Source organism: Tursiops truncatus, chromosome X (assembly GCF_011762595.2).
Source record: "Tursiops truncatus isolate mTurTru1 chromosome X, mTurTru1.mat.Y, whole genome shotgun sequence".
In the NCBI taxonomy this organism is placed as follows: Eukaryota; Metazoa; Chordata; class Mammalia; order Artiodactyla; family Delphinidae; genus Tursiops; species Tursiops truncatus.
This window is the reverse complement of record NC_047055.1, coordinates 79,688,895-79,714,423: the sequence shown is the minus strand read 5'-3', so window position 1 is coordinate 79,714,423 and position 25,529 is coordinate 79,688,895. Positions and strand designations below refer to the sequence as shown.

At 49.7% G+C, this 25,529-nt stretch overlaps 2 protein-coding genes across 8 annotated transcripts in view; one reads left to right on the top strand and one right to left on the bottom strand.

Annotated features, from left to right (window-relative positions):
* Window positions 1-25,529, bottom strand: part of NHSL2 (NHS like 2) — a 275,443-nt gene that overhangs the window by 14,455 nt on the left and 235,459 nt on the right. For 2 of the 6 annotated variants that reach the window (XM_073799063.1, XM_073799064.1), the window contains exons 3-6: window positions 6,709-6,864; window positions 3,723-3,850; window positions 3,221-3,416; window positions 1,235-1,366 (exon numbers count right to left, since the gene is read on the bottom strand). The exons of 2 other annotated variants lie outside the window; for them this stretch is intronic. In XM_073799063.1, coding sequence (XP_073655164.1) covers window positions 1,235-1,366; window positions 3,221-3,416; window positions 3,723-3,850; window positions 6,709-6,864 — 612 coding nt within the window. The remainder of the gene's footprint in view (window positions 1-1,234; window positions 1,367-3,220; window positions 3,417-3,722; window positions 3,851-6,708; window positions 6,865-25,529) is intronic. 2 more of the 6 variants (XM_073799065.1, XM_073799066.1) reach the window with 2 other exon arrangements.
* Window positions 7,032-11,923, top strand: RTL5 (retrotransposon Gag like 5). Of its 2 annotated transcripts, none has more exons than XM_033848953.2 (2): window positions 7,032-10,665; window positions 11,347-11,923. In XM_033848953.2, exon 1 carries the CDS (start codon window positions 7,318-7,320, stop codon window positions 9,034-9,036), a length of 1,719 nt encoding a protein of 572 aa, XP_033704844.1. In that variant the 5' UTR covers window positions 7,032-7,317; the 3' UTR covers window positions 9,037-10,665; window positions 11,347-11,923. The 2 variants fall into 2 exon arrangements, with proteins under 2 accessions (XP_033704844.1, XP_033704843.1); XM_033848952.2 differs by having other exon boundaries at window positions 10,948-11,923.

The following is a 25,529-nucleotide window of genomic DNA, read 5'->3' as shown; positions in this document are numbered from 1 at the left end:
AATGTTAGTGGTGCAGCCAGGGATCCCCCAGCAGCAGCTGTCACTAAAGAGACGGGAGCACCAAAGTTTTGCCAAGAAGCATTTGCCAACAGCTTGGTCAGAATTCCTTGGTTCTTCCTTTCCATAGATGAGGATACTGGGGACATTGGGTCCTTGCCCATCACCACACAGTGAGTCACAGGGTGCCCTTGAATTGTCCAGATGGCTTCCAAAGACTTTCCAGCTTTGAATATGCCTTTCAGAGCTGAAGTGGCACGTGGGACTACCATGGGTTTTTTCCAGGCTTTCACCCCAGGCTCATGAAACGACCACAGACCTCAGCGTTCACCTCCTCTGAAATGAGAGCAGAGGCTTTCGAACTGATAAAGGACAGCAGTGTGAACTTCAGCTCCAGCAGTGCATTGGGAGTATGCCACAGCTGGAAAGTTCAGAGTCTGGTTGCATTTTTGACACCTGTCACTTTTTAACTTGGCAATAGGAAAAAGTGAGAATAACCTACAGATGTGAGGAAACGATTCAGATGTTGAAAATCCCCAAAGATTTTCTCATATACACAACAATTATTATATCATGATGATGTTATATGATGATGATGATGATGATGATGATGACAACGATGACGACTACTCTTATGATAATTTATAATAACAGCCACCATTTGCTGAACACATACTATGTACCAGGCACATGGTAGGAAAATTACATACAATAACTCTGATCCTCAGGAACATTCCACCGGGTTGGAATCATCATCCCCAATTTACAGATGAAGAAGCTGAGGCTCAGAGAGGTTAGGGAACTTGGCTAAGGCCTCACAGTTAGTAAGTGGAGAGGCCAGAATTTGTATCCATATCTCTCTGGTCTGTGCTCTTTGGATGGCCTTCATTTAATGGCAGTGATGGTTTTGTGAAGATGGCACTTTTAGCGATGATTCCCCCTCTTAGGCATCTATCTGCCTAAATTCGAGATACATAGTTATATTCCACTTATAATGGGAAATATATACATAACGAATTTATTAGCCTGGCAGACCTGCTCTCCATATTTGGTTGCTGCCCTTGACAAAAGGTCCTTGGTTATCCTTAATTACTATATTGGCTTTTTTCAGGACATCCAAAGTCCCTCCCCCCCCCCAATCATTCCTGTTCCCTGTCACAGCAATACCACTTGGGTTGCAGAAATGGTGAGAGTGAGCAAGGGGAAGGGTTTGGGGGATCAGCTATGGTGGGGTCACCTTGGTCTCGCTGGGAATAGTTAGAGAATCCAATAATGGTCCGCCTCCGCCTCAGGGTGGACTTGGGGTTCACGGCTGTCTCTGTGTTAAACAACGAGTGTCGCAAACTTGCATGTTTATCAAACTGCTGCCCTGTAGCCAAAATAAAGACACTTGGGTGCATCCTGGTTTCTGTTTACAGTATGGCAGAAACTGGCCTGAGGTTGAGAGAAGGGATGATGGGAGTAGCGATGAGCATGAATAGCATCCAGGCAGGCGACCCTTCTTCCCCATCCCTCCCAACTTGGCCCCGGGCACCCGCAGCTCCAAAGCACGCATGCTAGCTTTCAGAGGTCCACCCGGGGTCACCTGTGAGTCTTAGGTGGCCGAGAGCCATGGTTTTCAACCCTGGCTACATATCGAAATAAACTGGGCAGCTTTTCAAACTCTAATAACTAGACCCCACCTCAGAACACTTAATACTCTGGGAATAGGGCCCAAGTAGAAGCATTTTCTCAAACTCCCCAGGTGATTGATTGTTCAGATGTACAGCCCGGGGTGAGAACCACTGGAGTGGAGAGACATGTTGAGACTAGATATTGCTTGATTGCAATCTCTTCTCAGATCAAAGCCTTTATTCAGGCCGATGAAGACAGTGTCTCCAAGAAGCTGCGCCATCCCTCCCCACTATCCAGGAAGCAGTCTGATAGTCTGCCCTCCAGGCACCTGATCACATTTGATCAAAGTTCGCCCCTGCGTGGTGATTGAGATCTATTTTTCTCAAAGCACCCGCTCAGTCTTTGCTCCTATGGAATTGCTAGGGCAGGGGCAGGGCGGGGGCAGTGGGGTGAGGTTTGCTGCTCCCCTGCACTGTCTCTCATTCAGCGGCTGCCTAACCAAACCCTCCCCTCTCAGCCCCATGGCCACATAGGTACCCCCCTCCACAGAAAGTGGCTCTGTGGGCAAAACACAGGGCCAGCCTCGTTGACAGCAAGGTAGAAGTTCAAAAACAAAGCACCCACCATCACTTTGTGCGTTTCTCCTCTCAGCCCTCACACCTCTTAGTACATCTCCCTAGGCTCTGGGCTCTATTTCCTGTCTCTAATTTCCTGAGATGACACCAGTGGCGCTGGATTACCCCATATCCAGGGAGCGTCACCGCCTGTGGCCAGAGCTGTCCTCAACATCTTCATCAACTTTTTCCAGCACACCATGGGCTGGCACTGGCTCACAGGGTGCCTCTGGTCCCCTTGGGTTAGGAGGTCTTGATTTCATCAGGCCGTTGGCCCTATCTCCTTCTGAAATGACTGACCCTCTTCCTCTTCCACTTACAGCCGGTGAAGTGTGGAGAATGAATTAATAATGGGCATGGTACAGGGTGCCACATGTCCCCAGAGACACAACCAGCTGAGCTGCGTACATTATTTTCCCCATCTCAAGGTAGTACTGGATCCCTCTTTGGTCTCACACAAGTGCAAGAGGCCCACCTCACTAGGAGACTGAGTGATAACTCAAAGTGCCACAAGGCCCTTGGTCTGTACTCTGGGTCTGATCCTCCCGTTCAGTGCTCGCTTCGGCAGCACATATACTGATCCTCCCGTTTACCACCAGCACTCTGAACCCCACACTTCCCCTGCAACTCCTATCTGTGTGCTCCAAACCCGGCTTCTGGCACAAGAAGTCTTCTTTCCCCAAACCAAACATAACTCATACACTCTAAGTTTCCACAGATGCTCCAAAGAGCACATGAATTCATAAGGTTTTAGAGTTTTCTGTTAAGAGAGTTTCCTTTGCCATCAAATGGTCTCAGTTAGTGTGGCAGGGCCAGTAGAGAGTGAAGAAAGAGCATGCCTCCGTTCCCGGGCGAGAGCCATGACCTTGACAGTGCAGGGTGAGCCAGTAGCAAAGAAAGTCTCGCTCCCTCCCCCAGCACCCAGTGCATTTGGAGAGGATGATCTGTAGTTGGCATGGAGGGAAGCGAACAGAGGCGATGCTAAACAACTCTACCGGAGACATTGATGGGCACGATGTCAGAGTGCGTGGGACAAGGCTGAAGCCATCGCTTCTCCTCTAGGACGGGCAGAGGGAAGGGACTATTCCAGGCAGCTTGCTTGTCGGCTGTGGTAGGCAGGCTCAGGGAGGCCTCAGGGGCCCTCACACCCTGCATGGTAGTCTCATCCTCGCTCAGCTGCCATTTTGTGGGCTGTTGGGAAAGAAGGTGATGGGAAGGGTGTGCTCCCGACTGGAGACGAGCCGTGCCCACAGAATGGCTGTCTAGGCAGGGTGGTTGGAGGCTTCATCTGGGAGGCAGGAAAGTGTGGACAGGCTGCCAGGCCGGACGCCTGCCATGCAGGTCCCATCTCAGCAGGGCCTCAGGATGGCTCTGCTGGTGAGCAGAGATGAGCAGCAGCTTCCAGTGGGTAATGTAAGCAGTTCCAGGTTCCCCGTCAATGGGTGCGGGGCGAGCTCTGCATGCTGGCTCTCCCAGGTGGGGGAGGAGGCAACTCACCATCAGTACAAACTCCAGACGCCTGGCAGACTGGGGCCTTGGGCTGGGAGTGGGCTCAGGGGCCTCATCAGCAGAGCGGAAGGTCTGCCCCAGAAGTCTGGCCTCCGAGTACTGTTCCTCATATTCTTCTGAAAAACAGCACAGTGGATACACACTCTAGGGAGCCACGGCCAAGCGGTGGGCCAGGGAAGGACCATGAGCTTGGGGCTCCTGCTCTAGCTGCCAGGTCTGACTTTCATTGTTTCTTTAGGATAGTTCCCGGCGTCTGAGCCATTTGGGAATGGAAAAATGCCTACTTCCTATGAGGAGAAAAGAGAGTCAATGGATTTGAGTTGTGCTGGTTCGGGGACCAAGCCTTTGTCTCCATGGCCCCCACCTTAAGTGCTCAACTCAGGAAAGAGGCTCAGGATGCAGACGCCTTTTGCTACTCTCTGCTGCAAGATTCTCTCTTTGAAGTCCTGCATCTCTTCAGGTTTTCTGCAACCCTACCAGGGACATGACCTGTGTGAAGCACAAAGAAATTTGCGTTGGGAAGTCCAACATGGAATGCTCCCTTGGATGCTGAGAACTCTTACCTGAGCCTCTGAGGGCTCGGTTCCCTGCACCTTAGTCCCACTGTGGGGGGCATATCAGGTCCAGGAAGGAGAGGGAAGGTGGAGGTAGTGGCGGAGGAGAAAGGAGAAGTTCGGGGGCATCGTTGCGGAATAAGAAGGATGCAGAAGATTTGAATGGGTTTCATTTAAGTGATGAATTCAACGAGTGAAGGAAGTGAGACTAAAGAACAGTCAGGACTCTGCACATTTGAACAGAGATTTGAAGAATCATAGAAACTTGGGGTCAGTAGGGGCCTCGAGGGTTCTCTGGTCCAACATCCCATTCTGGGCTCCGGCTTCCTCAGCATCCCTTCCAGGTGTTTCTTCAGCCTCCACACACACCTGCCTGCAGAGGAGGGGAGAAGCCTTCCTCCCAAGGTGGCTCATTCCATCCAAGGACAGTTGGGGCTTTCAGGCGTGTCAAGAATGTTCTTCCTTATCTTGAGGTAAATTGGCCTCCCCCTAGGTTTCCACCCACGTGTCCTCATTCTGCCCATGGTGGCAACACAGAGCACACTGACTCTTCCTTTCTGCATAGCAGCTCCTCTCTTATCTGAACACAAGGCTCATGGTGTCCCTTAGAATCTTGCTTCTCTAAGCTTGCCACTGCCCTGGCAGGGAGGTGGGGTCATGGCCGTTGTTCAGTTGGGTGGCCCCTCTGCAGTTTTCTGTTCTCCGTAAAAGTTACCCTTTGTTGGTATGGATAAATGACAGCTAATAAGACCTCTTTTCACTTTTAATGTTCACTCAGCAAATATCCTCTTGGGGATCCAGCCCTGTGCCCGGTGCTTCTGGAAACCGGAGAGTAGTAAGAGATGTGATCCTTTACATTCAGAAGCCCAGTCTGGTTAGGTGGACAAAACATATACCTAGGACTAGTAGATGAATGAGTAAATGAATGAACAAATGAAAGAAAAATCAGTTCGGAACTATACAAGTCCTCTTGAGCTGGATGGTACAAAGGGCCTCGTATGAGTGCTTAGGGAGGGAATGATGCAAAGTGCAGAACTAGTGTTAAAGGTCTTTTTCGATGCGGCAAGAATAGAACTTGGAAGAAAGTGTAAGGATTGGAGTGGGGAAGAGGGAGTAAGGGCTTTTAGGCTTGGAAAAGAGGCCCGAATGGGAGAGTGAGTGCCTGGAGGGTGTAAGGAGCTTGTGACTAGCACTGGGGTTTTATTTGTATTATTTTCTCGAGATCTAACTTACCTAAAGTGCACAAATCTTAAGTGTGCAGCTCAGTGAATTCTGACATATTCATGCCCCTTGTAACTGCCATCCAGATATTTGTAGCACCCCAGTAGTCTCTCTCATAGCACTGAGTTTTAATCCTATTGCCACTTACACTGGATAAATCCCTCTGGTCAATGTGTACGTTCTTCACATTGTAAGGTCCTATCGGGGACCACAACTGTTTTTTTCTTTTACATTAATTTTAATATTGTGTCTAAATCAGCCTATGTTCCAAAGGACACAGACTGGGAGTAGATGTTGCATCTTATCTGGGTCTCTCCAGCTGCAAGATACTCTTGCTAATCAGTTTATGGACACCCTATTTTTAATTCTCACAAAATCATGCCATGTGGGGAAGTGGAATCCCCATTTTAAAGATGACTGACTAATCTGAAGCTCAGAGAGGTTGGGTAATCTGCATAATGTCACACAGCTAGTTAGGTGTGGGATTCAAATTAGATTCTGACTCTGTCTGATTTCAAAGTCTCGGTTTTCTCATTCTGCCTGGTGCAGGCAATCTGACTGCTCAGGCATTATGGCTGGGCTGTTTCTCTGGGCTGTGTGGACCCAGCTTTGTGTACAAGGTGCTCATCAGTATACTTCAGAGACATGGGGTTGGGAATTGGGGATGAGGTGAGCTCTGAGTGCTGTGTATTGGGCTTACTTTGGTGAGGCAGGAGCGACCCAGGAGATATGTGGACAAGGTTATTGCAAGAGCAGAGTGAGTGAAGCCCAGAGTGGGAGACCCTGCAGATGCCTCTTTTGTCTTTGGGCACCGGGATTCCAAAGACTTGGGTGATGTTGCAAGAGAAGGCCTGAGGGTATGCGGGCCCATATTGCGGAGTCTCTCATCCAGCGCTCTTTGTAAATGACTTGACCCATGGCCCTGCCTCGGCCTCTGTCCCTTTTCCCCCAGAGACTACTGAACTGAAAAAAATGAGGGAGGGGGACCAGAGGGTGTAAACAGCCCATAGAATTAGGGCTTTTGGAGTCAGTAGTCTGGAAGGTGAAAGATGGAAAGTGTGTGTTTTGTTTCTCAATAGGTTTTCTACTATTCTCTCTCTTTATCTCGCGAGTCCCTGTCCTCTTTCTTCGTCGCCTCCCTCCAGACGCTATGCATCTGTCCCGTGGGCTCCGGCCGCAGCCCCCCTCCCTCTCAGTACCTTGCAACAGGCTCTGGAGATTGAGCTGCGCCTCGCGAAGCAGCTCCTCTACACTCGGGGGCCTGCCCGAGGAGAGGAACACGTTCACTGGCTGTCGCCATGACGACCTCGAGTGGGCAGTCGCTGTCGCATTTTCCCGACCCGAGTTAGCTGCAGCTAGGGAAGGAGAGAGGCAGTGAGAGGCGCCGCCGGCGAGGGGGGGGGGCCGGGGGCGGCGCGCGGCGGCCAGTGGGCGCCCGCGGTTCCCCAAGACCCGCCCCGGCCGGGGGTGGGGGGGGGTGGCGCGGGCCACGCTTAAAAGGCGGGGACGCGCCAGCCGCAAGATTTTTCCTCGACAGATCGTGCTGCAGTCCGTTCTCTCCCTCGCCACCAGCCTCCGCCCGCCCGATCTTCGCCTCGCTGCCTCGCCGCCCGCCTCCTCCGCCCGGCGCCTCCTGGCTCCCGCCGCCGCCCGCCCTTTGCGCTCCCCGGGACGAGGTAACGCGCCCTGGGCCGAGCCGCCGGGCCCTTGCCCTGGTGGGTGTGGCTCGGCCTCCCGCGCGCCCCGCCGCGGCCCCCGGCTCCCCATCCCACCCCCGCCCGCAGCCCCAGGCCCCCAGGCTAGTCCTGATGTCCGAGGCGGCCGGGAATCTCAATAGCCTCCGCATGGCGAACGTGGCCCTGCGAGAAGAATTAAATGCCCTTCGCGGGGAGAACGCCAATCTGGGCCTTCAGCTCGGCAGAGCCCTGGCCGAGGTCAATTCCTTGCGGGGCAATGTCTCGAGCTACATGCGTTGGCCGGTGCCCGTGGTGCCCGTCCTTTCCGAGGAGAACTTTGAGTTCCCGCTCAGTGAGATTGACGCCGTTCCTGAGGGAGAACTGCCCTTCCTGTGCTGGCCTCCCCCGCGCGCCGAGCCCGAGTACGCCCCAGACGAACTGTTGATTGGCGTGATCCAGGATTGCGGCACCTCCGGCGGGCCCGCCGACCCACCCCCGCTGCCCAGCCCGCCCCCGCCGGCGCTGCCCCCACCCTCGGCCAAGGAGCTGCCCCCGCAGCCTCCTCTGCCGCCGCTGGAGCGGCCCGAGATAGAACCCTTCTCGGGCAACCCAGTCTACCTGGCTGAATTCCTGATGCAGCTAGAGACTTTCATAGCCGACCATGAGGATCATTTCCCCGGGGGCGCTGAGCGGGTGTCCTTTCTGATCTCCTTTTTCGCTGGTGAAGCCAAGGACTGGGCCGTCTCAGTCACCCAAGAAGGAAGCCCCCTGCATGCCAACTTCCCGCGCTTCCTGGATGAAATTCGTAAGGAATTCTGTGGCCCCATCCCCCCAAGTGTGGCAAAAAAAGCCATCCGCAAGCTCAAGCAGGGAGACTGTACCCTGGGCAGCTATGCAGATGCTTTTCAGTTCCTGGCTCAATTCTTGTCTTGGGATGACTGCCGCCTTCAAAACCAATTCCTCAAAGGCCTGTCAGAATTCTTCCGCAAGGAGCTCTTATGGTCAACTGAAATGGCCGACCTGGACGAGCTGATTCTCGAGTGCGTGGAGATAGAAAGAAAAGTGCGTGTCCCCAAGCCAATCCCACTCCCTGGGGTTCGCAATATTTTCTTCCCTTTTGCAGCAGACCGTAATCTTGAAGGTGAAGAGGGAGAAGAGTGCCACAGTGGGGATGAAGATGAAGAGGCATGCAGGCGCAAGCTCCAGGACAAGGACCAGGGGAGGCATGTGAGAGCTATTCAGCAAGAGACCAGGGGGGAGGAGAGGGGGAAGAGGGAGGAAGAGATGAGGAAGAAGGAGCTGAAACAAAAAGGGGAGGAGGACAAGGAGGAGGAAGAAGAAGAGGAGGAGGAAGAAGAGGAGGAGGAAGCAGAGGAGGAAGAGGAGGAGGGGATGAGGAAGAAGAGGAAGAAGGAGGAGGAAGATCAGAATAAGGATGAGAAAGACGATGAGCATGAGGGTGGCCGCCAGGAACCGGAGCAGGAGCTCGAGCAGGAGCCAGAACAGGAGCAAGAGACAGAGGATGAGACCCAAGATGATGACCTGGATGAGCTGATGGAGATAGAGCCCACCTATGCCAATGCTTCATCCCAGACTTCTGGCTACTATCATGAAAATTTCCTAGATGTGTCACCTCCCATCATACAGCCCAGCAGACGGAGGAACCAGAATCGAGTCCCACTTCTGGAGGGCCTTCCAGGTACCAATTCACCATTCTACAGTTCGCCGCCACTGATTCGCCGGGCAGGTCGCCTGGGGCAACGCCAAATACGACGCCGTCCCCCGGTGCTATTCCGCCTCACTCCGAGGCAGGGGGGCCACCGGGCTGCGCGGGGCCGCATTCGCGTGTGAGAGCCGGGGCGAGCTGCCCCCACCCCGGAACACACCCTTCCACTGCGTCCCCTGCCCCTGCTTTCGCTGCCACACCTGCCCCATTGACCGACCAGTACTTAAGGGAGTTCCAAACCTGCAGAACCCGAAGAAGACCTGGAGAACTCCAGACCTTCCTGCGACTGTGACCGGGGAGTGACACCAGGGAAAGGAGGGCTCAGCAGTAGCTGCCCTCTTGGTGTGCACTCTGCTCCGTCCTGCCGCGAGCTAGAGAGCAGGTGTCTGGGCCTGTTCCTGTAAATGAACTGGTCACCCTCTTGTATTTCCCCTCTAGTTGTTCCCAGCCCTCACCTCTCCTGCGTTTATTCACGCTGTGTTCTATGGTTTAATCCTCTGACTAGCTAACCAGGACTTCACCCAATGCCTCACTGCTCTGCCCCAGTGAGTGAAAGGACAGGCTCCACTGAACTCTTAAAGCCACTGAGGCCACTTACTACGTATAATCAGTGGAGAGCAAATGCTATCAAGAAACAGTCCTGGAAGCCTACACTTGCTTCAGGTCACCCCTCCAGCAGGAGGGCCCTGAAGAACCCCCTCCATCTAGCCCAGTGAGAGTATGCAAAACCACGTGTCCAGTGGACCACCCAGCTGAGACCTGACCTTGACTGACTGAGCAAGCTGGTTCCACCTTCCCACAGACTACAGGCTCAGGGCCTCAGGGCTCTCCAGATCTGGGACCCTCTCCTCTTACTACATTACCCTCCTGGGCATCCCCAGTGGACAGAGCCCAATGTTCCATGCCCTACCCTTTTCCTTGATGTTGCCTAGAGGGTAGGCAGTTGGGTGGGGGAGCCGGAGGAGGAGAAAGCAGCAGCAACAACTCAGTTTGACCTTGTAAGGAGTGACTCTTTCCTTAGGGATGGTGGTCTCCTCCCCCGGCCAGGCCTTGGACTGCAGTCTCCAGCCAAAGGTCTTGGCAGAAGATTTGCCATCCTTGGGGTTCCAGAGGTGGCCTAATTGGCCTTCCCTTCCCAGACTGCCAGAGAGAGAGGCCCAAGGCCTGCTCTTCAACTCCAACTTAAAGGACTCCTTATTTCTGAGAGTAGAGAGGAAGGTCCTCTCTACAGAGACTTCACCCACTGCAGCCTTGCAGTCGGGATGACCTTGTGTCTCTCACATTCGGGGCAAGCCATGGCCTGGCGCTGGGCATCGAGTAGGCGGTGAGGCCTAAGCGGTTGACTGCCTCCTAGTAACTCCTGGGGCTTCTGGGTCCTAACCTAGGGGCCCTCATAGAGACCTGCTGCTTGCCTTGGGTCCAGAAAACACTGCTTCTGCAGTGAAAAATACACAGTATGTCACTCTGGCCACAGAATGCCAGTCAGATCCACTGCTGGCCTGAACTGCCCTCCACACTGGGCTTCCTGCACAGGGCCTGGCAGCTGGGCAAGTGCAGCCGAAGTGTCTGAGGCCAAAGGGAGGAAAACATGGTAAATTAAGCCTCTGTTCCTCACCGGAGTCTGATAGGTAACCTCAGCCCAGCCTTAGGATTTTGAGCCCAGAGGCAAGAGGAAGGAGCTGGAGGAAGAGGAGTCATGGAGAAACCCAGTCCTCCGGCTGGTTTCTGGTGAGGTCTCTGTTCATCAGTGAGAGGTAAGAAGCCCTTTTGTTGCTCACACATTTCTCAGCCTGGGGATCGGTGGAGCCAAGTTCCTATAACCTGTTGCTATCTTTTAAAAAGGCTACTACCCCCCTCCTCCAAAGAGAAAAGTAACACATAATCATTATAGGAAAATTGGCAAATAGAGAAAACGATAAGAGAACCCCAAAGCCCCAAACATTCAGAATCCCACCACACAGACGCAAGCACTGTTAACACTTTCTTTCTAGTGTGTTCTCACTGCATCTTTTTTTTTTTTTTTTTTTTTTTTTTAGCGGTACGCGGGCCTCTCACTGTTGTGGCCCCTCCCGCTGCGGAGCACAGGCTCCGGACGCGCAGGCTCAGCAGGCATGGCTCACGGACCCAGCCGCTCCGCGGCACGTGGGATCCTCGCGGACCGGGACACGAACCCACGTCCCCCTCATCGGCAGGCGGACCCTCAACCACTGCGCCACCAGGGAAGCCCCCTCACTGCGTCTTTTCAAAGCCAAGATCATCCTGCGAGCTCTCGATCAGCAGGATTTAAAATGGCTGCCACCTATGCAGTCACACAGACTGAATCATTTATTTAAGCATTCTCCTAATGTGTTGGACATGTCAATTGCCTGGTTTCCCCCATCCCCACCAGTGCAGGAGTAAATAACCCTGTAAAGAAAAGTTTGTCTGTTTTTCAGCTATTTCCTCAGGAGAGAGTTCCAGAAGGGGAACCGCTGTTCTTCAAAGCCGTGGACCCTGTTTGCTGGTGGTCGACACGCTGGCCCTGCTGCCCACGTGCCTGCCAGAGAAGTGCAAAGGACAGGTGCCTTGCACGCCCATCTCCAGGGACCCCTCAGCACAGGCCCTGCCTGTTCCCATGGTGCTTCTCATCCTGAGCCCGCGTAGCTTCAGCCGGGGAAAGGGCAGATGAGCAGTGAGCTGGTTTCTGGCCCTCTGGTGGCAAGGGGGCTTGGGCTCCCTTTGACCCTCTTCCCCCCTTTTCCCAGGTCTTCAATATTGTGATGTAATAGCCACAAGGGCTGTAAGAGGAACTATGGGCTTTGGGTGCTTTCTTGGGTTGAAAGAGGGGTGGGTGGGGATGGGGGGATGCATGCAGGGGTATGAAGGCTGCCCACGGATTCCCAGAGACCCGGGAAGAAATCGTTTGAAACCAATGTGTTATTGTATATTGTTGCATTACTGTGTTGTGAAGATGAGAAATCGTTCTGTATGCTAAAGCTTTCTCCTCAATAAAAAAGATAGAGGGTGTGTAAAGACTGTGTCTCTCTGGGTTACTGAGCAAGCACAGAAGCCCACCTAGGAGGCATTAGGTACTTACCAGGCACTTCGCCTGGATCAACCCTAGCCTGAAGCCTTGACGTCCTTCGATGAGGAAACTAAGGGCCCTAGCCTACCGAGTTTGTGGATGGCAGAAGTTGTCAGGAGGGAAGTGGAGGGACTAGGTATCTTGAAAAACAGCATTAGTTCTCCACTAATATAAAGACATAAAGGTATGAGTGGTCTAGCCCTACCCTACCATCCTATAACAGTGCTGCCCCCCGGCCCCCAAACACACACACCCCCACACACACCCCCACACACAGGACTTTGGAGGGAGGGAGGGGGCCCACATCGGGGAAGGGGGAGGGCCCTTCCACTTCTTGGCACTAGATGGTGCTATGGGACACCAGTGAGAAAGCTGGTGAAGATTTTTAAATACATCCCTAGAGCAGTCCACGCAGACACCCTCCAGCAAGATTTCACTGCTCCTCACAGATTGTGGGGGCAGAAGAAACTGAATCCCATTCTGGGATTTGCTCAAGTTTCCCAGCCATGAGTTGAAATTTCTTCCCCTGGGACAGTGGGTGAGAACGTTTATGGACTTATACCCCCTACCAGGTATAAGTGCCGTTCCAGGCACTACACATCCGTTATCTCATTTCATCTCACCCCCATCTTACAGATGAGGAAACTGGCTTAGAGAGGAGAAGTCACTGGCCCAAAGTTTACAGCTGCTAAGTGGCTCTATCACAGCACCGCAGCTACCCATTCATCAGCTCCAGGGATGCTTCGCCCCTCTCTGCCTCCCCTCCAGTGGCCCTCCTGTTTCCCGGGTCTGCTCTGTCCTGCCCACCTGTCCTCTTGCCCTGCCACTGTACAGGCGTGCGGTGAGAAACAAAGCCAGGCATCAGAGTTGCACTTGCTTTGCCTCTTTATGGGGAGGGAGGGAGGGAGGAAGCCAGCTTGTTTCTGACTGTGTGCCAGACACTTTCACCACATTTCATTCCCACACTCAGTGAGGCAGGTAATGGTGTTTTCTTTTAGAGCTGAGGGACCTGAATTTCAGAGATATTAGGTTGCATGGGGGACTTGGGTCTTTGTGACTCCCAGACCCATACTCTCTCAACTCTGATACTCCATGCCCTTTCCCAGGAAAGCCCCCTGACGAGCTCAAGCCTCAACCTGACTGGATTCTGGGTCTTTGCCAAAGCAACCAGGTATGCATCAGGTGCCCTCTCTCTGGAGGCTCCAGAACCAGTCAGTTCTGCCCTGCAGGGAAGGGCCTGCAGAGCAAGCCAGGCCAGTGGTAGGGCTGAGTTTACTGCGATGAGTATGCATGAGTGTGTGGCTGACTGCCCCTTCTGGGGAGGGACAGGGCTGTGGGGCTGTGAGCAGCATCAGTGAGCACTAGGGTTCCCCTTTCTGCTTCAGGGGGTCAGATAAAGTCTCCAGCACCCCCTGGAGTTTCTCACGCCATTGCAGGTAGGGAATAGGTGATCCCAGATTGAGTGTGCGATGGCCCATCAGAGCCGGCGGGGGAAAGTAAGAGCAGGGTCAGCCTTGCCCACCCCTGCAGTGGGGAGCCCTATGAGTATAGGGGAAAAAACCCTGGATTCCATTCCGGCCCCACCACTGACTGGATTTGGGACCCTATGTGAGTCCCATTCCTGCTCAGAACACAGTTTCCTCATCTGCCTAGTCCCTGGGGCCCAGCACATGGCTGGATACACAGTAGGATCGCAACCCCAGTTTGGTACATAAACTAAGAAGTGAGTGAATAAATGGGCCGCTGGATGGAGACCTAGAGGTAGCTTGCCGAGGGCATCTGCAGATGGCATGAAGCTTGGAGGACCAGAGGATCCCCTCCAAAATGGAATCAGGAGCACCCCCGCAATCTCTCTAACTTGGAAGCATGTACTGAAATGACCTTTACTAGGTGCACTTGTGAGATCTTGCAGTTAAGTTCCGAAAACCATCTGCAGAAGCCCGAGTGGGGAAGATGTGGATGAGAAGAAACTTGTGAAAAAAAAAATCTGAAAACCTGAGTTGATGGGGGCTCAGGATGAATCAGCAGACTGCCATGGCTGCCAGAAATGCTAATACCTTCTGGGGCTGCTGCAACAGAGTGAGTGCGAGACCCAGGAGATGGACAGGGCCCACCTGGGATCCTGGCTGCCCAATGGAAGGTGACCAGGTTGCATCTCACAGAAGCCCTTTTGCATGCCCAAAATAGGAAAATAGAGCAAAAGCCAGGAAGAAGGAAGGAAGGAAAGAGTGGGGGCAGTAGAAGGGTGACAAGGATGGCAAGAGTCATAAAAACTCTGTTCCCAAGGTATGGAGGAAGGCAGAGAAAAGCTGCTGCCTGTGAAGCAGGCTTCACTGTTCCTCTCATTCATTTTGTGAGGAAACCGGCAGCTCAAGGTCACTTGCTCCATTTGCAGAGTTTTACTGTGAACTCCAGCGGTTAGACCTCCATAACTCTTAACCTCCACCCTACACTCACAACCCACGCTGGTAGAATCAGAATGTCCAGGAATTTCTATTTCTGAAAAGCTCCCTAGGCAATTCTACTGACCAGCTCAGCCCAGTGCAGAAAAGAGCATTGGGGACCAACTAGCCCGCATGATATTTAGCAGCCAGTTTGGTCCTGAGACTTCCCATAGAGTTCCCTGGAGCAGGAACCAGCCTGGAGATCCTGAACTAGCACACAGTAAGTAATCAAGAAATATTTGTGCAATGATCCCCCAGCATGTACCATGATCTGGTGTGAGCTCGACCCTCCAGGACACCTGCTTAGATCGCACCTCCTGAGAGAGGTGTGCCATAGGATCAGTGCAGAAATCTGACTTTGAGAAACCAGGTCCTAAGCCTTAACCCTTGACCGCCAGAACTGACTCCCCTGGGGCCTTGGCCCCTCCCAGGGGATGAGGACAGGCATTAACAAGGCAAGAGATTACCCCCAAATGGGGATGGGGGCTCTACCTCCGGCTAGCACTTCCTGCATCCTGCCCAGACAAGGGAAAGCTCGGCAGACCACTTCTCCCCAGGGACTCCACAGACACAGAAACACAAAGCCCAGGGTTCTCGGTTGCCCTGGTAACAGCGGGACCTACTTGGAAGAAAATAGCCTCTGAAAGGCTTAGGAGGGTGGATATTTCCTTTGACAGAGGGCAGGCTCTGACCTGTTCTTCACGGCCCCTGTGCCCTTCCTGCCTGCCACACAGAGGGGTACAGCTGGGGCCCCTCACCTCGGCTACTCTCCCCGGAGGGCAGGGCCAGAAAATAAGGCCCTGGCTTTTTATTCTGCTCTTGCTGTGTACTGTTAATACGAGAAAGAGGCTAAAGTGGAAGGTGTTAGTCTGTGAATTCATGGCGACTGTCCTCTGGCCCAAGGAAGCTTTTCCATCCACAACCAAACTTGAGGAGGGCAAGTGCCCCGAGGAATTGCCGGTTTGGTCCTACCTCCTCCTCACCACTTAGTGCAGACACGTGAGCCAGAAGGAGTGTCACAAGTTCCAGACTCCTCCCCACCCAGTTTAGCCCCCCCCATCTCTCCCCTGGACTGCTGAAGTAGCCTCCCTGCTGGTCTAACCAGCCTCCAGTCTCAACTCCTAATCAATCCACCTTCTACACGCCTGCTTGTAGTGTGGGTGGGCATGGTCCTTTGAACGCACAAATCTGCTCCTGTTGCTCCTATACAAAAACCCTTCAATGGCTTTCCTTCCTCTATTGGAAGACCTGGGGACTCGGTTCTGGCCTTCCTCACTAGCTGGTTATACATAAACTACCTATGCCGTCTCATCTGCCCATGCCAACCTTCTTCCCTCTTCCATTCAGTCCAAACCCCAGACATCCTGAATTACTTTCTTCTTTCCTTACATCCCGGGCCCTTTTATGCCTCTGGCCCTTTGCGCACTCTATTCCCTCTGCTTTAAAAATTCATAAGCATTCCTGGCCCCACTCCAATTGGCGATCTCCTCCACTCCAAGACCACTTCCTCCACGATGCTGCCTTCACTCCCCAGACAAGCTCCTGCTTTTCTGAGTCCCCAGTCACTCCCCTGCCCCTGACCCCAATGCTCCATAAGGCTTGAGCAGAGGCTGGTTCATGACCCCAAATGAGCTTGGTGCTCATTTGTCCCCTTTGCACATGGGGGCTGCACTGGCAGTAGCCTTTGGGAGGAGGACTGGCTTCCTGAGATCTGGCTGAGGGCTGACGGTATGCAAGTGGAACTGGGAGCACCACCCCTCCCCACCCCTCCCCGCCATCAAGTTGGAGGTGTGGACAGTAGGAATAAGTTGGGAAGGAAAAGCAGGAGGGTGCAGAGCTTGTCCATTCCCGACTAAGCCCCCTGTTGATGGTCCCTGTCTCCTCTTTGGGGGACCATCACTCCCAATCTGTGATGTGGTGGAGAGAGACATCTGCTGGGCTTGTGAATCCCACAGACCTGGCTTTGAACTCTGGCTCTGCCATTTCCTTGTGTGTACCCTTGGGTCAGTCATTTCACCTCTCTAAGCCCCAGTTTCCTTTTTCTAAAAATGGAGATAATAATAGTAGATATTAGTGAGATAATTGATATGAAATGACAACAACAATAAAAATAGCTAATACTTACTAGCACTTACTATTGGTTGGGCACTAAGCGCTTTACACTGATTAACTCATTGAATCATCACTACAACCCTATAAAAGTGTAGGTAGTGTTATTATTCCCCATTCTGAAGGTTAAGAAACAGCAGGGAAATTTTAACTTGCCCAATGTCACAGCACTAGCATGCTAATGCTTTCGAGCCCTCCAGTAAGCCAGGGAAAGTTCTGTGGAGCAGAAATGAGGCCAGTGGAGCAGGAGAGTGCCAAGATCCAGGGCTGGGGTCTCAATCCCTTTTAGATCATGGGTCCCTCTAGCAGTTTGGTGAAACCTCTGGACTCCTTCTCAGAATAATGTTTTCAGATGCATAAAATATAATGCATAGAATTAAAAAGGAAATGAATCATATTGAAATAGTTACAAAATACTTTTAAGAAATTATGATCTAGTTATGTTACTACTTTAATAATGCATTAAGTTACAAGACTGAGTGGCAAGTCTATAGATTAGAAGTTTTGAAGTGATGATGAGCATAAGTAACTTTCTTGAGATACAATAACTGTAATCTGATATGAAAATATTTGTGATTTCTATTGGGGATAAAGTCACAGATACTATTAATACTATTATGCTGGCTGCCTACATTCCTAGTTTGAGGAAATGCTAAATTTCTGTTAGAGGTTAGTGGAAAATGATCAAAAAATTTTCCCATCCAAGTTCACAGACCCCCTAAATTCTTTCCACCCCTTGGAGGTCCATAGAGCTGAAGATGAGAAGCCCTGCCCTCGGGTGTCAGAGAAAAGACAATAGCTGAACTGTAAGCTCCCAGGAGAAGCTGGGGGCTGGCAGAAAGACAAGTGTGTGGTTTCTCTTTCAAGAACTGTTTACAGAAATCATGAAGTCTGGCAGCTCCCTCTTCCTCTTGGTCCTGAGTCAGCAGCCCAGGGTGGGGCTGAGGCTGTCACACTTGGTTTGAGTTTCAAGCTCACCACACACTCCTCCCTAAGAGTTGATTTGTTGCCACTTCCTGACCAGTGAAATCTTGGTGGGTTTTGCTCCATTTTAAAATTTGGACTTGCTTGCACACACAGATTTCCCATTAGTCTGGAAATAATCTTTAAGCGAACATTTTATTGGCTCGAAGACATTTTCTGAGCTAATGGATGCTTCTGCCCTAGCACCCCAGCCAGGCTTAAGTTTTGCAGAGAGAAGGGGAAAGATCACCAACTGTGCCACGCACCCCAGAACACCAGTCAAAATCGGCAATTTCCCAAAATCCCAAATGCTTTTTCCTGACTTCCTGACTTTGCCACCTGTCAGCTGAATCCCTGCCAAGCAGGGCAGCACAGTCTGGGTGCCATGGCCAAGGAGACAAATGGTCAGAACAGCAGTAGGCCTCTGCTCTTCTAAATTGCCTCTGCTCCCATTCAAGACTCAAAGAGCACTGTTCATCAAGACCAGGCCCCAGGCCTACTCACAATGCCTTGCTTGGGGGTCCCAGCTGGCCAGGGTCCGCTGGCTTCTGCTCTTCTCCAGGCCCCTATATTTACTCAGAAATGAGCAATACTTGGCTGATGGCTAATGTGCTAAAAGGGCTGCACGCTTAATTTTCAAAGTGAGAGGATGAGATTGTGATAGCTTTATGAGCTATAGCCAGGGGCTAATAAAGAGTCTGGTTCGCAATGAGTCTGCCTCAGTTAGTCGAGGGAACAGAATAGTATGCTTTGGGGGTTCAGATTGAGAGCTCCACATGCTGGAGTGTGAATAAGACCTATTTTCTTGACTATAAAAGAAATATATGTATGTTCTTAGGTTGGCCAATGCTCCCAAACATAGGCAGAAGGAGACTGAGGACCAAATGAGAATTCCAAAGAACTTTGATTAGCTAGATTGATCAAGAATAAAAGAGAGAAGACCCCAATTACTTAAATCAGAAATTTAAAAGGGGACATTACAATTAATCTTACAGAAATAAAAAAGATTATAAAGGAATACTATGAACAATTGTATGACAGTAAGGTATACAACTTAGATAGAATGCATAAAGTCTTAGAAAGACACAAACTATTGAAAAGACACAAAGAAGAAACAAAGACTCCAAATAAATCTAAGTAAAGAGATTGAATTAGTAATCAAAACTACTCATAAAGAGAAGCCCAGGGCTTCCCTGGTGGCGCAGTGGTTAAGAATCCGCCTGCCAATGCAGGGGACATGGGTTCGAGCCCTGGTCCAGGAAGATCCCACATGCCGCAGAGCAACTAAGCCCATGCACCACGACTACTGAAGCCCGCATGCCTAGAGCCTGTGCTCTGCAACAAAAGAAGTCACTGCGATGAGAAGCCTGCACACTGCAACGAAGAGTAGCCCCCGCTCGCTGCAACTAGAGAAAGCCCACGCACAGCAACCAAGACGCAAGACAGCCAATAAATTAAAAAAAAATAAATTTATATAAAAAAATAATGTGCTGGGCTTCCCTGGTGGCACAGTGGTTGAGAGTCTGCCTGCCGTTGCAGGGGACACGGGTTCGTGTCCCGGTCCGGGAGGATCCCACGTGCTGCTGAGTAGCTGGGCCCGTGAGCCGTGGCCGCTGGGCCTGCACGTCCGGAGCCTGTGCTCTGCAACAGGAGAGGCCGCAACAGTGAGAGGCCTGCGTACCGCAAAAAAAAAAAAAAAAAAAAAAAAAAAAAATGTGCTGATAGCATAAAGATAGGCATATAGATCAATGGAACAGAACTGAGAATCCAGAAATAAACTCATACTCAAGGCCAGTTGATTTTTGACAAGAGTGCCAAATTCATTCAATGTGGAAAGAACAGTCTTTTCAACAAGTGGTTCTAGGACAACTGGATTTCCATATGTAGAAGAACGAAATTGGAATTCATTCTCACACTCATACAGAATTAAATTCAAATTGGATCAAAGACTTACACATAACAGCTAAAATTATAACACTGAGAAGGAAACATAGGTGTAAATCTTTGAGACCTTGGATTATGCAATAGTTGCTTAGATGTGACACAAATTGCACAAACAACAAAAGAAAAAATAGATAAACTGGAATTCATCAAAATTAAAAAATTTGTGTTACAAATAACACCATCAAGAAAGTAAAAAGCCTACAGAATGCCGGAAAATATTTGCAAATCATATGTCTAATAAGAGACTTGTATTCAGAATATATAAACGTCTCTTACAAATCAATAATAAAAGACAAATAAACCAATTCAAAAATGGGCAAAAGGTCTGAATAGACATTTCTCCAAGGAAGATATACAAATGGCCAATGAACACATAAAAAGATGCTCAACATCATTATTCATTAGGGGAATGAAGATAAAAAACACGATGAGATCCCACTCCACACCCACTAGGGTGGCTAGACTCAAAAAGTCAGACAAATGTTGATGAGGATGTAGAGAAACTGGTACTCTCACACATTGCTGGTGGGAACGTAACATGGTGCAGCTGCTTTGGAAAATGGTAAGTTCCTCAAAATGTTAAATATGGAGTTGTCATACAACCCAGCCCTTCCACTACTAGGCATACACCCAAGAGAAATGAAAACACGCGTCCACACAAAAACTTGTACATGAATATTCATAGCCACATTATTTACAATAGCCAAAAGTGGAAACAACCCATGTGCATCAACTGGTGAATGGATAAATAAATAAACAAAATGTGGTATAGCCATGCAATGGAATGTTATTCAGCCACAAAAAGGAATGAAGTAATGAGACATACTACAACATCAATGAACACTGAAAGCATTATGCCACGTGAAAGAAGCCAGACACAATAGGCCACGTAGTGAATGATTCCATTTATATGACATGTCCAGAATAGGCAAATCCATGGAGACAGAAAGTAGATTAGTGTTTGCCTAGGGCTGGGGAGGGGGTTCAGGGTTTCTTTCAGGGGTGTTGAAAATGTTCTAAGATTGTGGTCATGGCTGCACAACTCTTTAAATATATTAAAACCCATGGAATTGTACATTTTACAATGGGTGGACTATATGGTATATACATGCATTACGTCTCAATAAAGCTGTTGTATACATGAAAAATAACCTTGGTAAGTCAGAAATGTACCACAATATCATACTCAAGTATTAAAACAAAGGCCACAAGATGAGATCAGGGTAGTTTATGTGATAAACTGCAGAAATTCCAGTACGTCTTATTAGATTCCATTGTCACCATGTATCAACAGATATGCTACCATTTAAAAGTAAACAGGTTACCGAGATACAAAGAAATACTCTGTAGAATCAAGCACTGTACTCAGATCTTAGTAAACTCTAACTGGAGTGTCCTTGTTCTAGGTTTTAAACCAAAGTTTAAAAGAGGAAAGTGGAGGGCTTCCCTGGTGGCGCAGTGGTTGAGAGTCCGCCTGCTGATGCAGGGGACATGGGTTCGTGCCCTGGTCCGGGAGGATCCCACATGCCGCAGAGCGGCTAGGCCCATAAGCCATGGCCGCTGAGCCAGCATGTCCGGAGCCTGTGCTCCGCAACGAGAGAGGCCACGACAGTGAGAGGCCCACATAACGCAAAAAAAAAAAAAAAAAAAAAAAAAAAAAGAGGAAAGTGGAGCTAAGAGTAGCATACATGTTTGAAGTTTCAAGCTTACTACACACCTACCCCAATAATTTGACCTAGATCTTAATCTTGAAGTCAGCTATCCTGGCCCTATGCCAGGATTTTACAGCCCAATCAGGAGTCCCCTGATACCTAGATATATGTAGGTGACAAGATGGAGATATAGACCCGCCGGCTAGCTGGAATTATTCCTTTAGAGATGGAGATTTAATTGAAGCTCTCACCAAATATTCAGACTTTTACACAGCAATCCTCAAGGTCTTAGAGCTCCCAAGGCCATGCTGACTCTCAGCTGGAATCTTTCTCCCTTCCTGAGGATGAATTCATTGCCCAGCCCTCATGCCCACCTCCCAGCCATCCTTCATGCTATTATTGAGGTTCCTTAGTTGGACCAGACTCTGGCTCACATCTCTTCCCTTTTAACCTTGAGGGACCTCGTGTTTTGCTCTGATGTGACCTGATGAGCCCCGAACTGCTGTCCTGTCCCTGAGTGGAGACAGGGACCCACATGTGGCAGCCCTATATCTTGAGTGTTCTGGAGCAGTCTTCAACTCTGCCCATTGGTTATCTATGATCCAATACATTTTTCTCATCTAGTCGAATGTAGTTAATATTTTGATTCCAAAGGTATATTACATTTAACCACATGCAAACATTTGTGATTAGAGAAAGAAATCACCCATAATTTTACCTTGTTCATGTGCATACCCATTTTTACATAAGTACAATCACAGTAAAGAGAAAATTTTGTACCATATGGTTTTACTTATCAAATCATAGGAATTTTACGATCCTGTTTTTTACTTAGAGTCACTGTCATGCTGAAGGAGCAGACAGAAGCCCTAGGCTCCATTATTTCCAACAATAACAGCAGTTGTTAACATTTATAAATACAGCCCCTTACCATGTCCCAGACATTGCTCTAGGCACTTTGCAAACTTAATCTTCACAATAACTCTATAAGGCAGGTACTATTATAGCCCCATTTTACAGATGAAGAAACTGAGACACTGAGAGGTTAGATGCTTTGTCCAAAGTCATATACTAGTAACCCAGGCTGCCTGGTGCCAGAGTTTGTGCTCATAACTCATCCACTGAGTCTCGAACTTTAGTGAGAATCAGAATGCCATGGAGGGCCTGTTAACACACAGACTGCTGGGCCCCGCTCCCAGACTTTCTAATCGAGTAGGTCTGGGGTAGAGTCCAAGATTCTGCATTTCTCGCAAGTTCCCAAGGGATGCTGATCCTGCTGCTGCGAGGATCACATTTGAGAACCACTGCCTCCCGACAGCAGCACGCAGCTTAGAGATACCCGAATCCCCAAACCAGTTATTACAGTGGTCAGGGAGGGGGCATCACTTGTCATCTGCCTTCTCTTCTCCTTCCCTCATCCTTCCCTCTGCAGGACACCCACCGAGGAGCACCACGTCACAAGGGGGTTGCCTGAAGAGAGGGCTTATTATGCCAGTCTCAGACTCAATTAGCTAAATGCAATCCCATCCATTAAAAAGACTGATAAATCGGCCCCTGGCTGTCAGGCTGCCCTGGCCACTGCTGAATTAATGCCTGTGCTGTCACTTGTCTGGTGCCTGCAGCCAATAGATCTCACAGGTTAATAAGATTAACTGAAGATTAACTCAGCCAGACTGCCTGAAGCCTCTCATGTCCCCCCCAAACTGGGGAGGCTCAGGCTTGTCCTTGGTGCAAAAAAGCTCTGATCTCCTCCAAAGAGAGCAGCTTTCCAGAAGAGGAAGGGCCATTTTGTGTTGCAACCACTAAGTCAAATTTCACTTTGTGATTTGCAGGATTGAGATGGGCTCATCCGGAAATTGATTGGTAGGTGTGGGGAACAAACTGGTTTAGCATTAATGAGGAGGAAGAGATTTGTCCATTTGATCCCAAAACAAATCACTTGAAATTTTGGGCAGCTGTGTCACCAGGGAAAGAGGGTGGGACCTGGGGCTAGACAGAGCTGGCTCTGAGCCTACCTCATCACCACCTAGCTGTGTCTCCTCTCTGAACCCAGGATTCCTCACTAATAAAATGCACCCATAATATTTCCACCCTGTCTGTATTCCAAAGCCATGAAAGGATCCTAGGAGACAAAGTCTGGAGCAATGTTTTGGATCCTGGGAAGTACCTAAACTAAAGGCTGGCCCATCGGTGGCCCTCAAGGGTCACTGCCTGAGGAGACAAATCAGGAATAGAGATCAGAGCTCAGAATGATAGAACAGCCAGGCATCTGAGTTCAAAAATGAGGTTTTCCTCTTTGAAACTGCCCCCTAATATCTGCCTAGGGCCTTGCCCTTCATGAAGGTCACCTGCAAGGCAGTCCTCTTATAGCGGACACTGTGATGTGCTGCCCAGATCTCACCTCAGGGACAAACAACTTAGTCTCCTAAGTGTCAGCAGACCTGCCATAGGTAGCATTGCACTGCCAGCCCTCTTTGGGGATCGCTTGTCAAATGTCGCACCTCCTTCCTGGGGTGGCTCCTTCATCCCAAGTCAGGCCAACTCTGAGGGGCCGGCTCAGAGACAGAGCCTCCCGCTTAGATTGACCGAGTGAGGCTGTTGTCAGGACTGCGGTACAGTTTACTTTATCCCCTCTGCACGATCCTGCTTCCTTACCCACTTTCCACAGCTGTCGATCACAAGATCCTCCCTACTAAACTTCCTGCACGCTCATCTCCCTCTCAGAGTCCACTTTCTGGGACACCCAACCTCGCTTGGCAGAGAGAGCACCTTGCATTTTGAAAGGTGCGTAGAGGCGTGCTCCTACCGGCCCTGTCGGAGACTAGCTTTCCCTCTCCCTTTTCCTGTTAATGACCTCTAGGCAATCTCTCTCTTCAAAAAAAATTGTCAAATTTAGTTTCTTTCTCTTATGCCTTTCTTTTTTCCCCCTTTTACAAAAGCAAAACGTGTTTGTCACAGTGAAAAATCAGAACATACAAACAAACTGAAAGAGGAAAAGAATACACATCATCCTACACACTGCTGATACCTTGGGTGTATCGTTCCTGAAATTTTCCTATGCCAAACAAATTAAGGGATCATACTGTAAATATTGCTTTGTGGTTTGTTTGCTTAAACTCTCTCTCTCACTCCCACAATAAATCTTTTCTGCCAGCCTTATTCAGCTACCCTGTGAGACTGGGGAGCTAAAGACCCAGAAGCCTGTGGGCAGCCAGAGACCCAAGTCCAGCCCCTCACATAATAGAGATGTGGAAACTGGGGCCAAGAAAGAGGAAAGGTGTCTTCTCAGGTCTCACATTGCGTTAGTGTGACAGGGGCTCCTCCCCACCACCCAAGGCCATCCATATCACTTCCTGAGCTTGTTTTCCAGATGTCTGAGTTGCCCAACAAGGTTCAAACCAGGAGAGGAGCAGGAAACAGGACTTGCATAAAAGAAAGGCAAGAAAACATGGACAGCATATCAGTGTTTGTGCCCGGGTCTGGGCCACTTTGCAGGCTTCAGAGCCCAGCCCTCAATCAGGAGGCCAACGTTCCACTCAGTACTCTAAGCAGAGTACTCAGAGCACCCCTCACGGCCACTGTCGTCCTGCTTCTGCTCAGTACTCTGCAGCCCTGCCTCCCATCTGTTCCCAGCATGATGGCTAGAAGAGTCATTCTCAAAGTCAAGGGATAAGGAGATGGATTCTTAGATATGACACCAAAAGCACAAGCAACAGAAGAAAAAAATAAGATAAATTGGGCTTCATTAAAATTAAAAATTTTTGTGCTTCAAAGGACACCATCAAGAAAGTGAAAAGACAACTCACAAAACTTGAGAAAATATTTGCCAATCATCTACCTAAGGAACTTGTATCTAGAATATATAAAGAACTCTTACAACTCAATAATAAAATGATAAATAGTAATGTAATGCAAAAATGGGTAGACATTTCTCCAAAGAACATATACAAATGGCCAGTAAGTACATGAAAAGATGCTTGACATCTTTAGTCATCAGAGAAATGCAAACCGAAACCACAATGATATCCCACTTCACACTCACTAAGATGGCTAGAATCAGATAATCACAAGCGTTGGCAAGGATGTGGAGGAGCTGGCCCCAAATACGCTGCTGGTGGGAATGTAAAATTGTGTAGCCACTATGGAAAACAGGCTGCAGTTTCTCAAATGATTAAACATAGAGTTACTACATGACCCAGCCATTCCATTTGTAGTTATCACCCAAGAAAATTGAAAACATATGTTCACACAAAATCTTGTACACGAATGCTTGTAGCAATACTATGCATGATAGCCAAAAGGTGGAAACAAGCCAAATGTCCATTAACGGATGAATGGATAAACAAAATGTGCTATATCCACACAATGGAACATTATTTGGCAATAAAAAGGAACGAAGCTCTGGTACATGCTATAACGTGGATGAAACTTGTCAACATTAT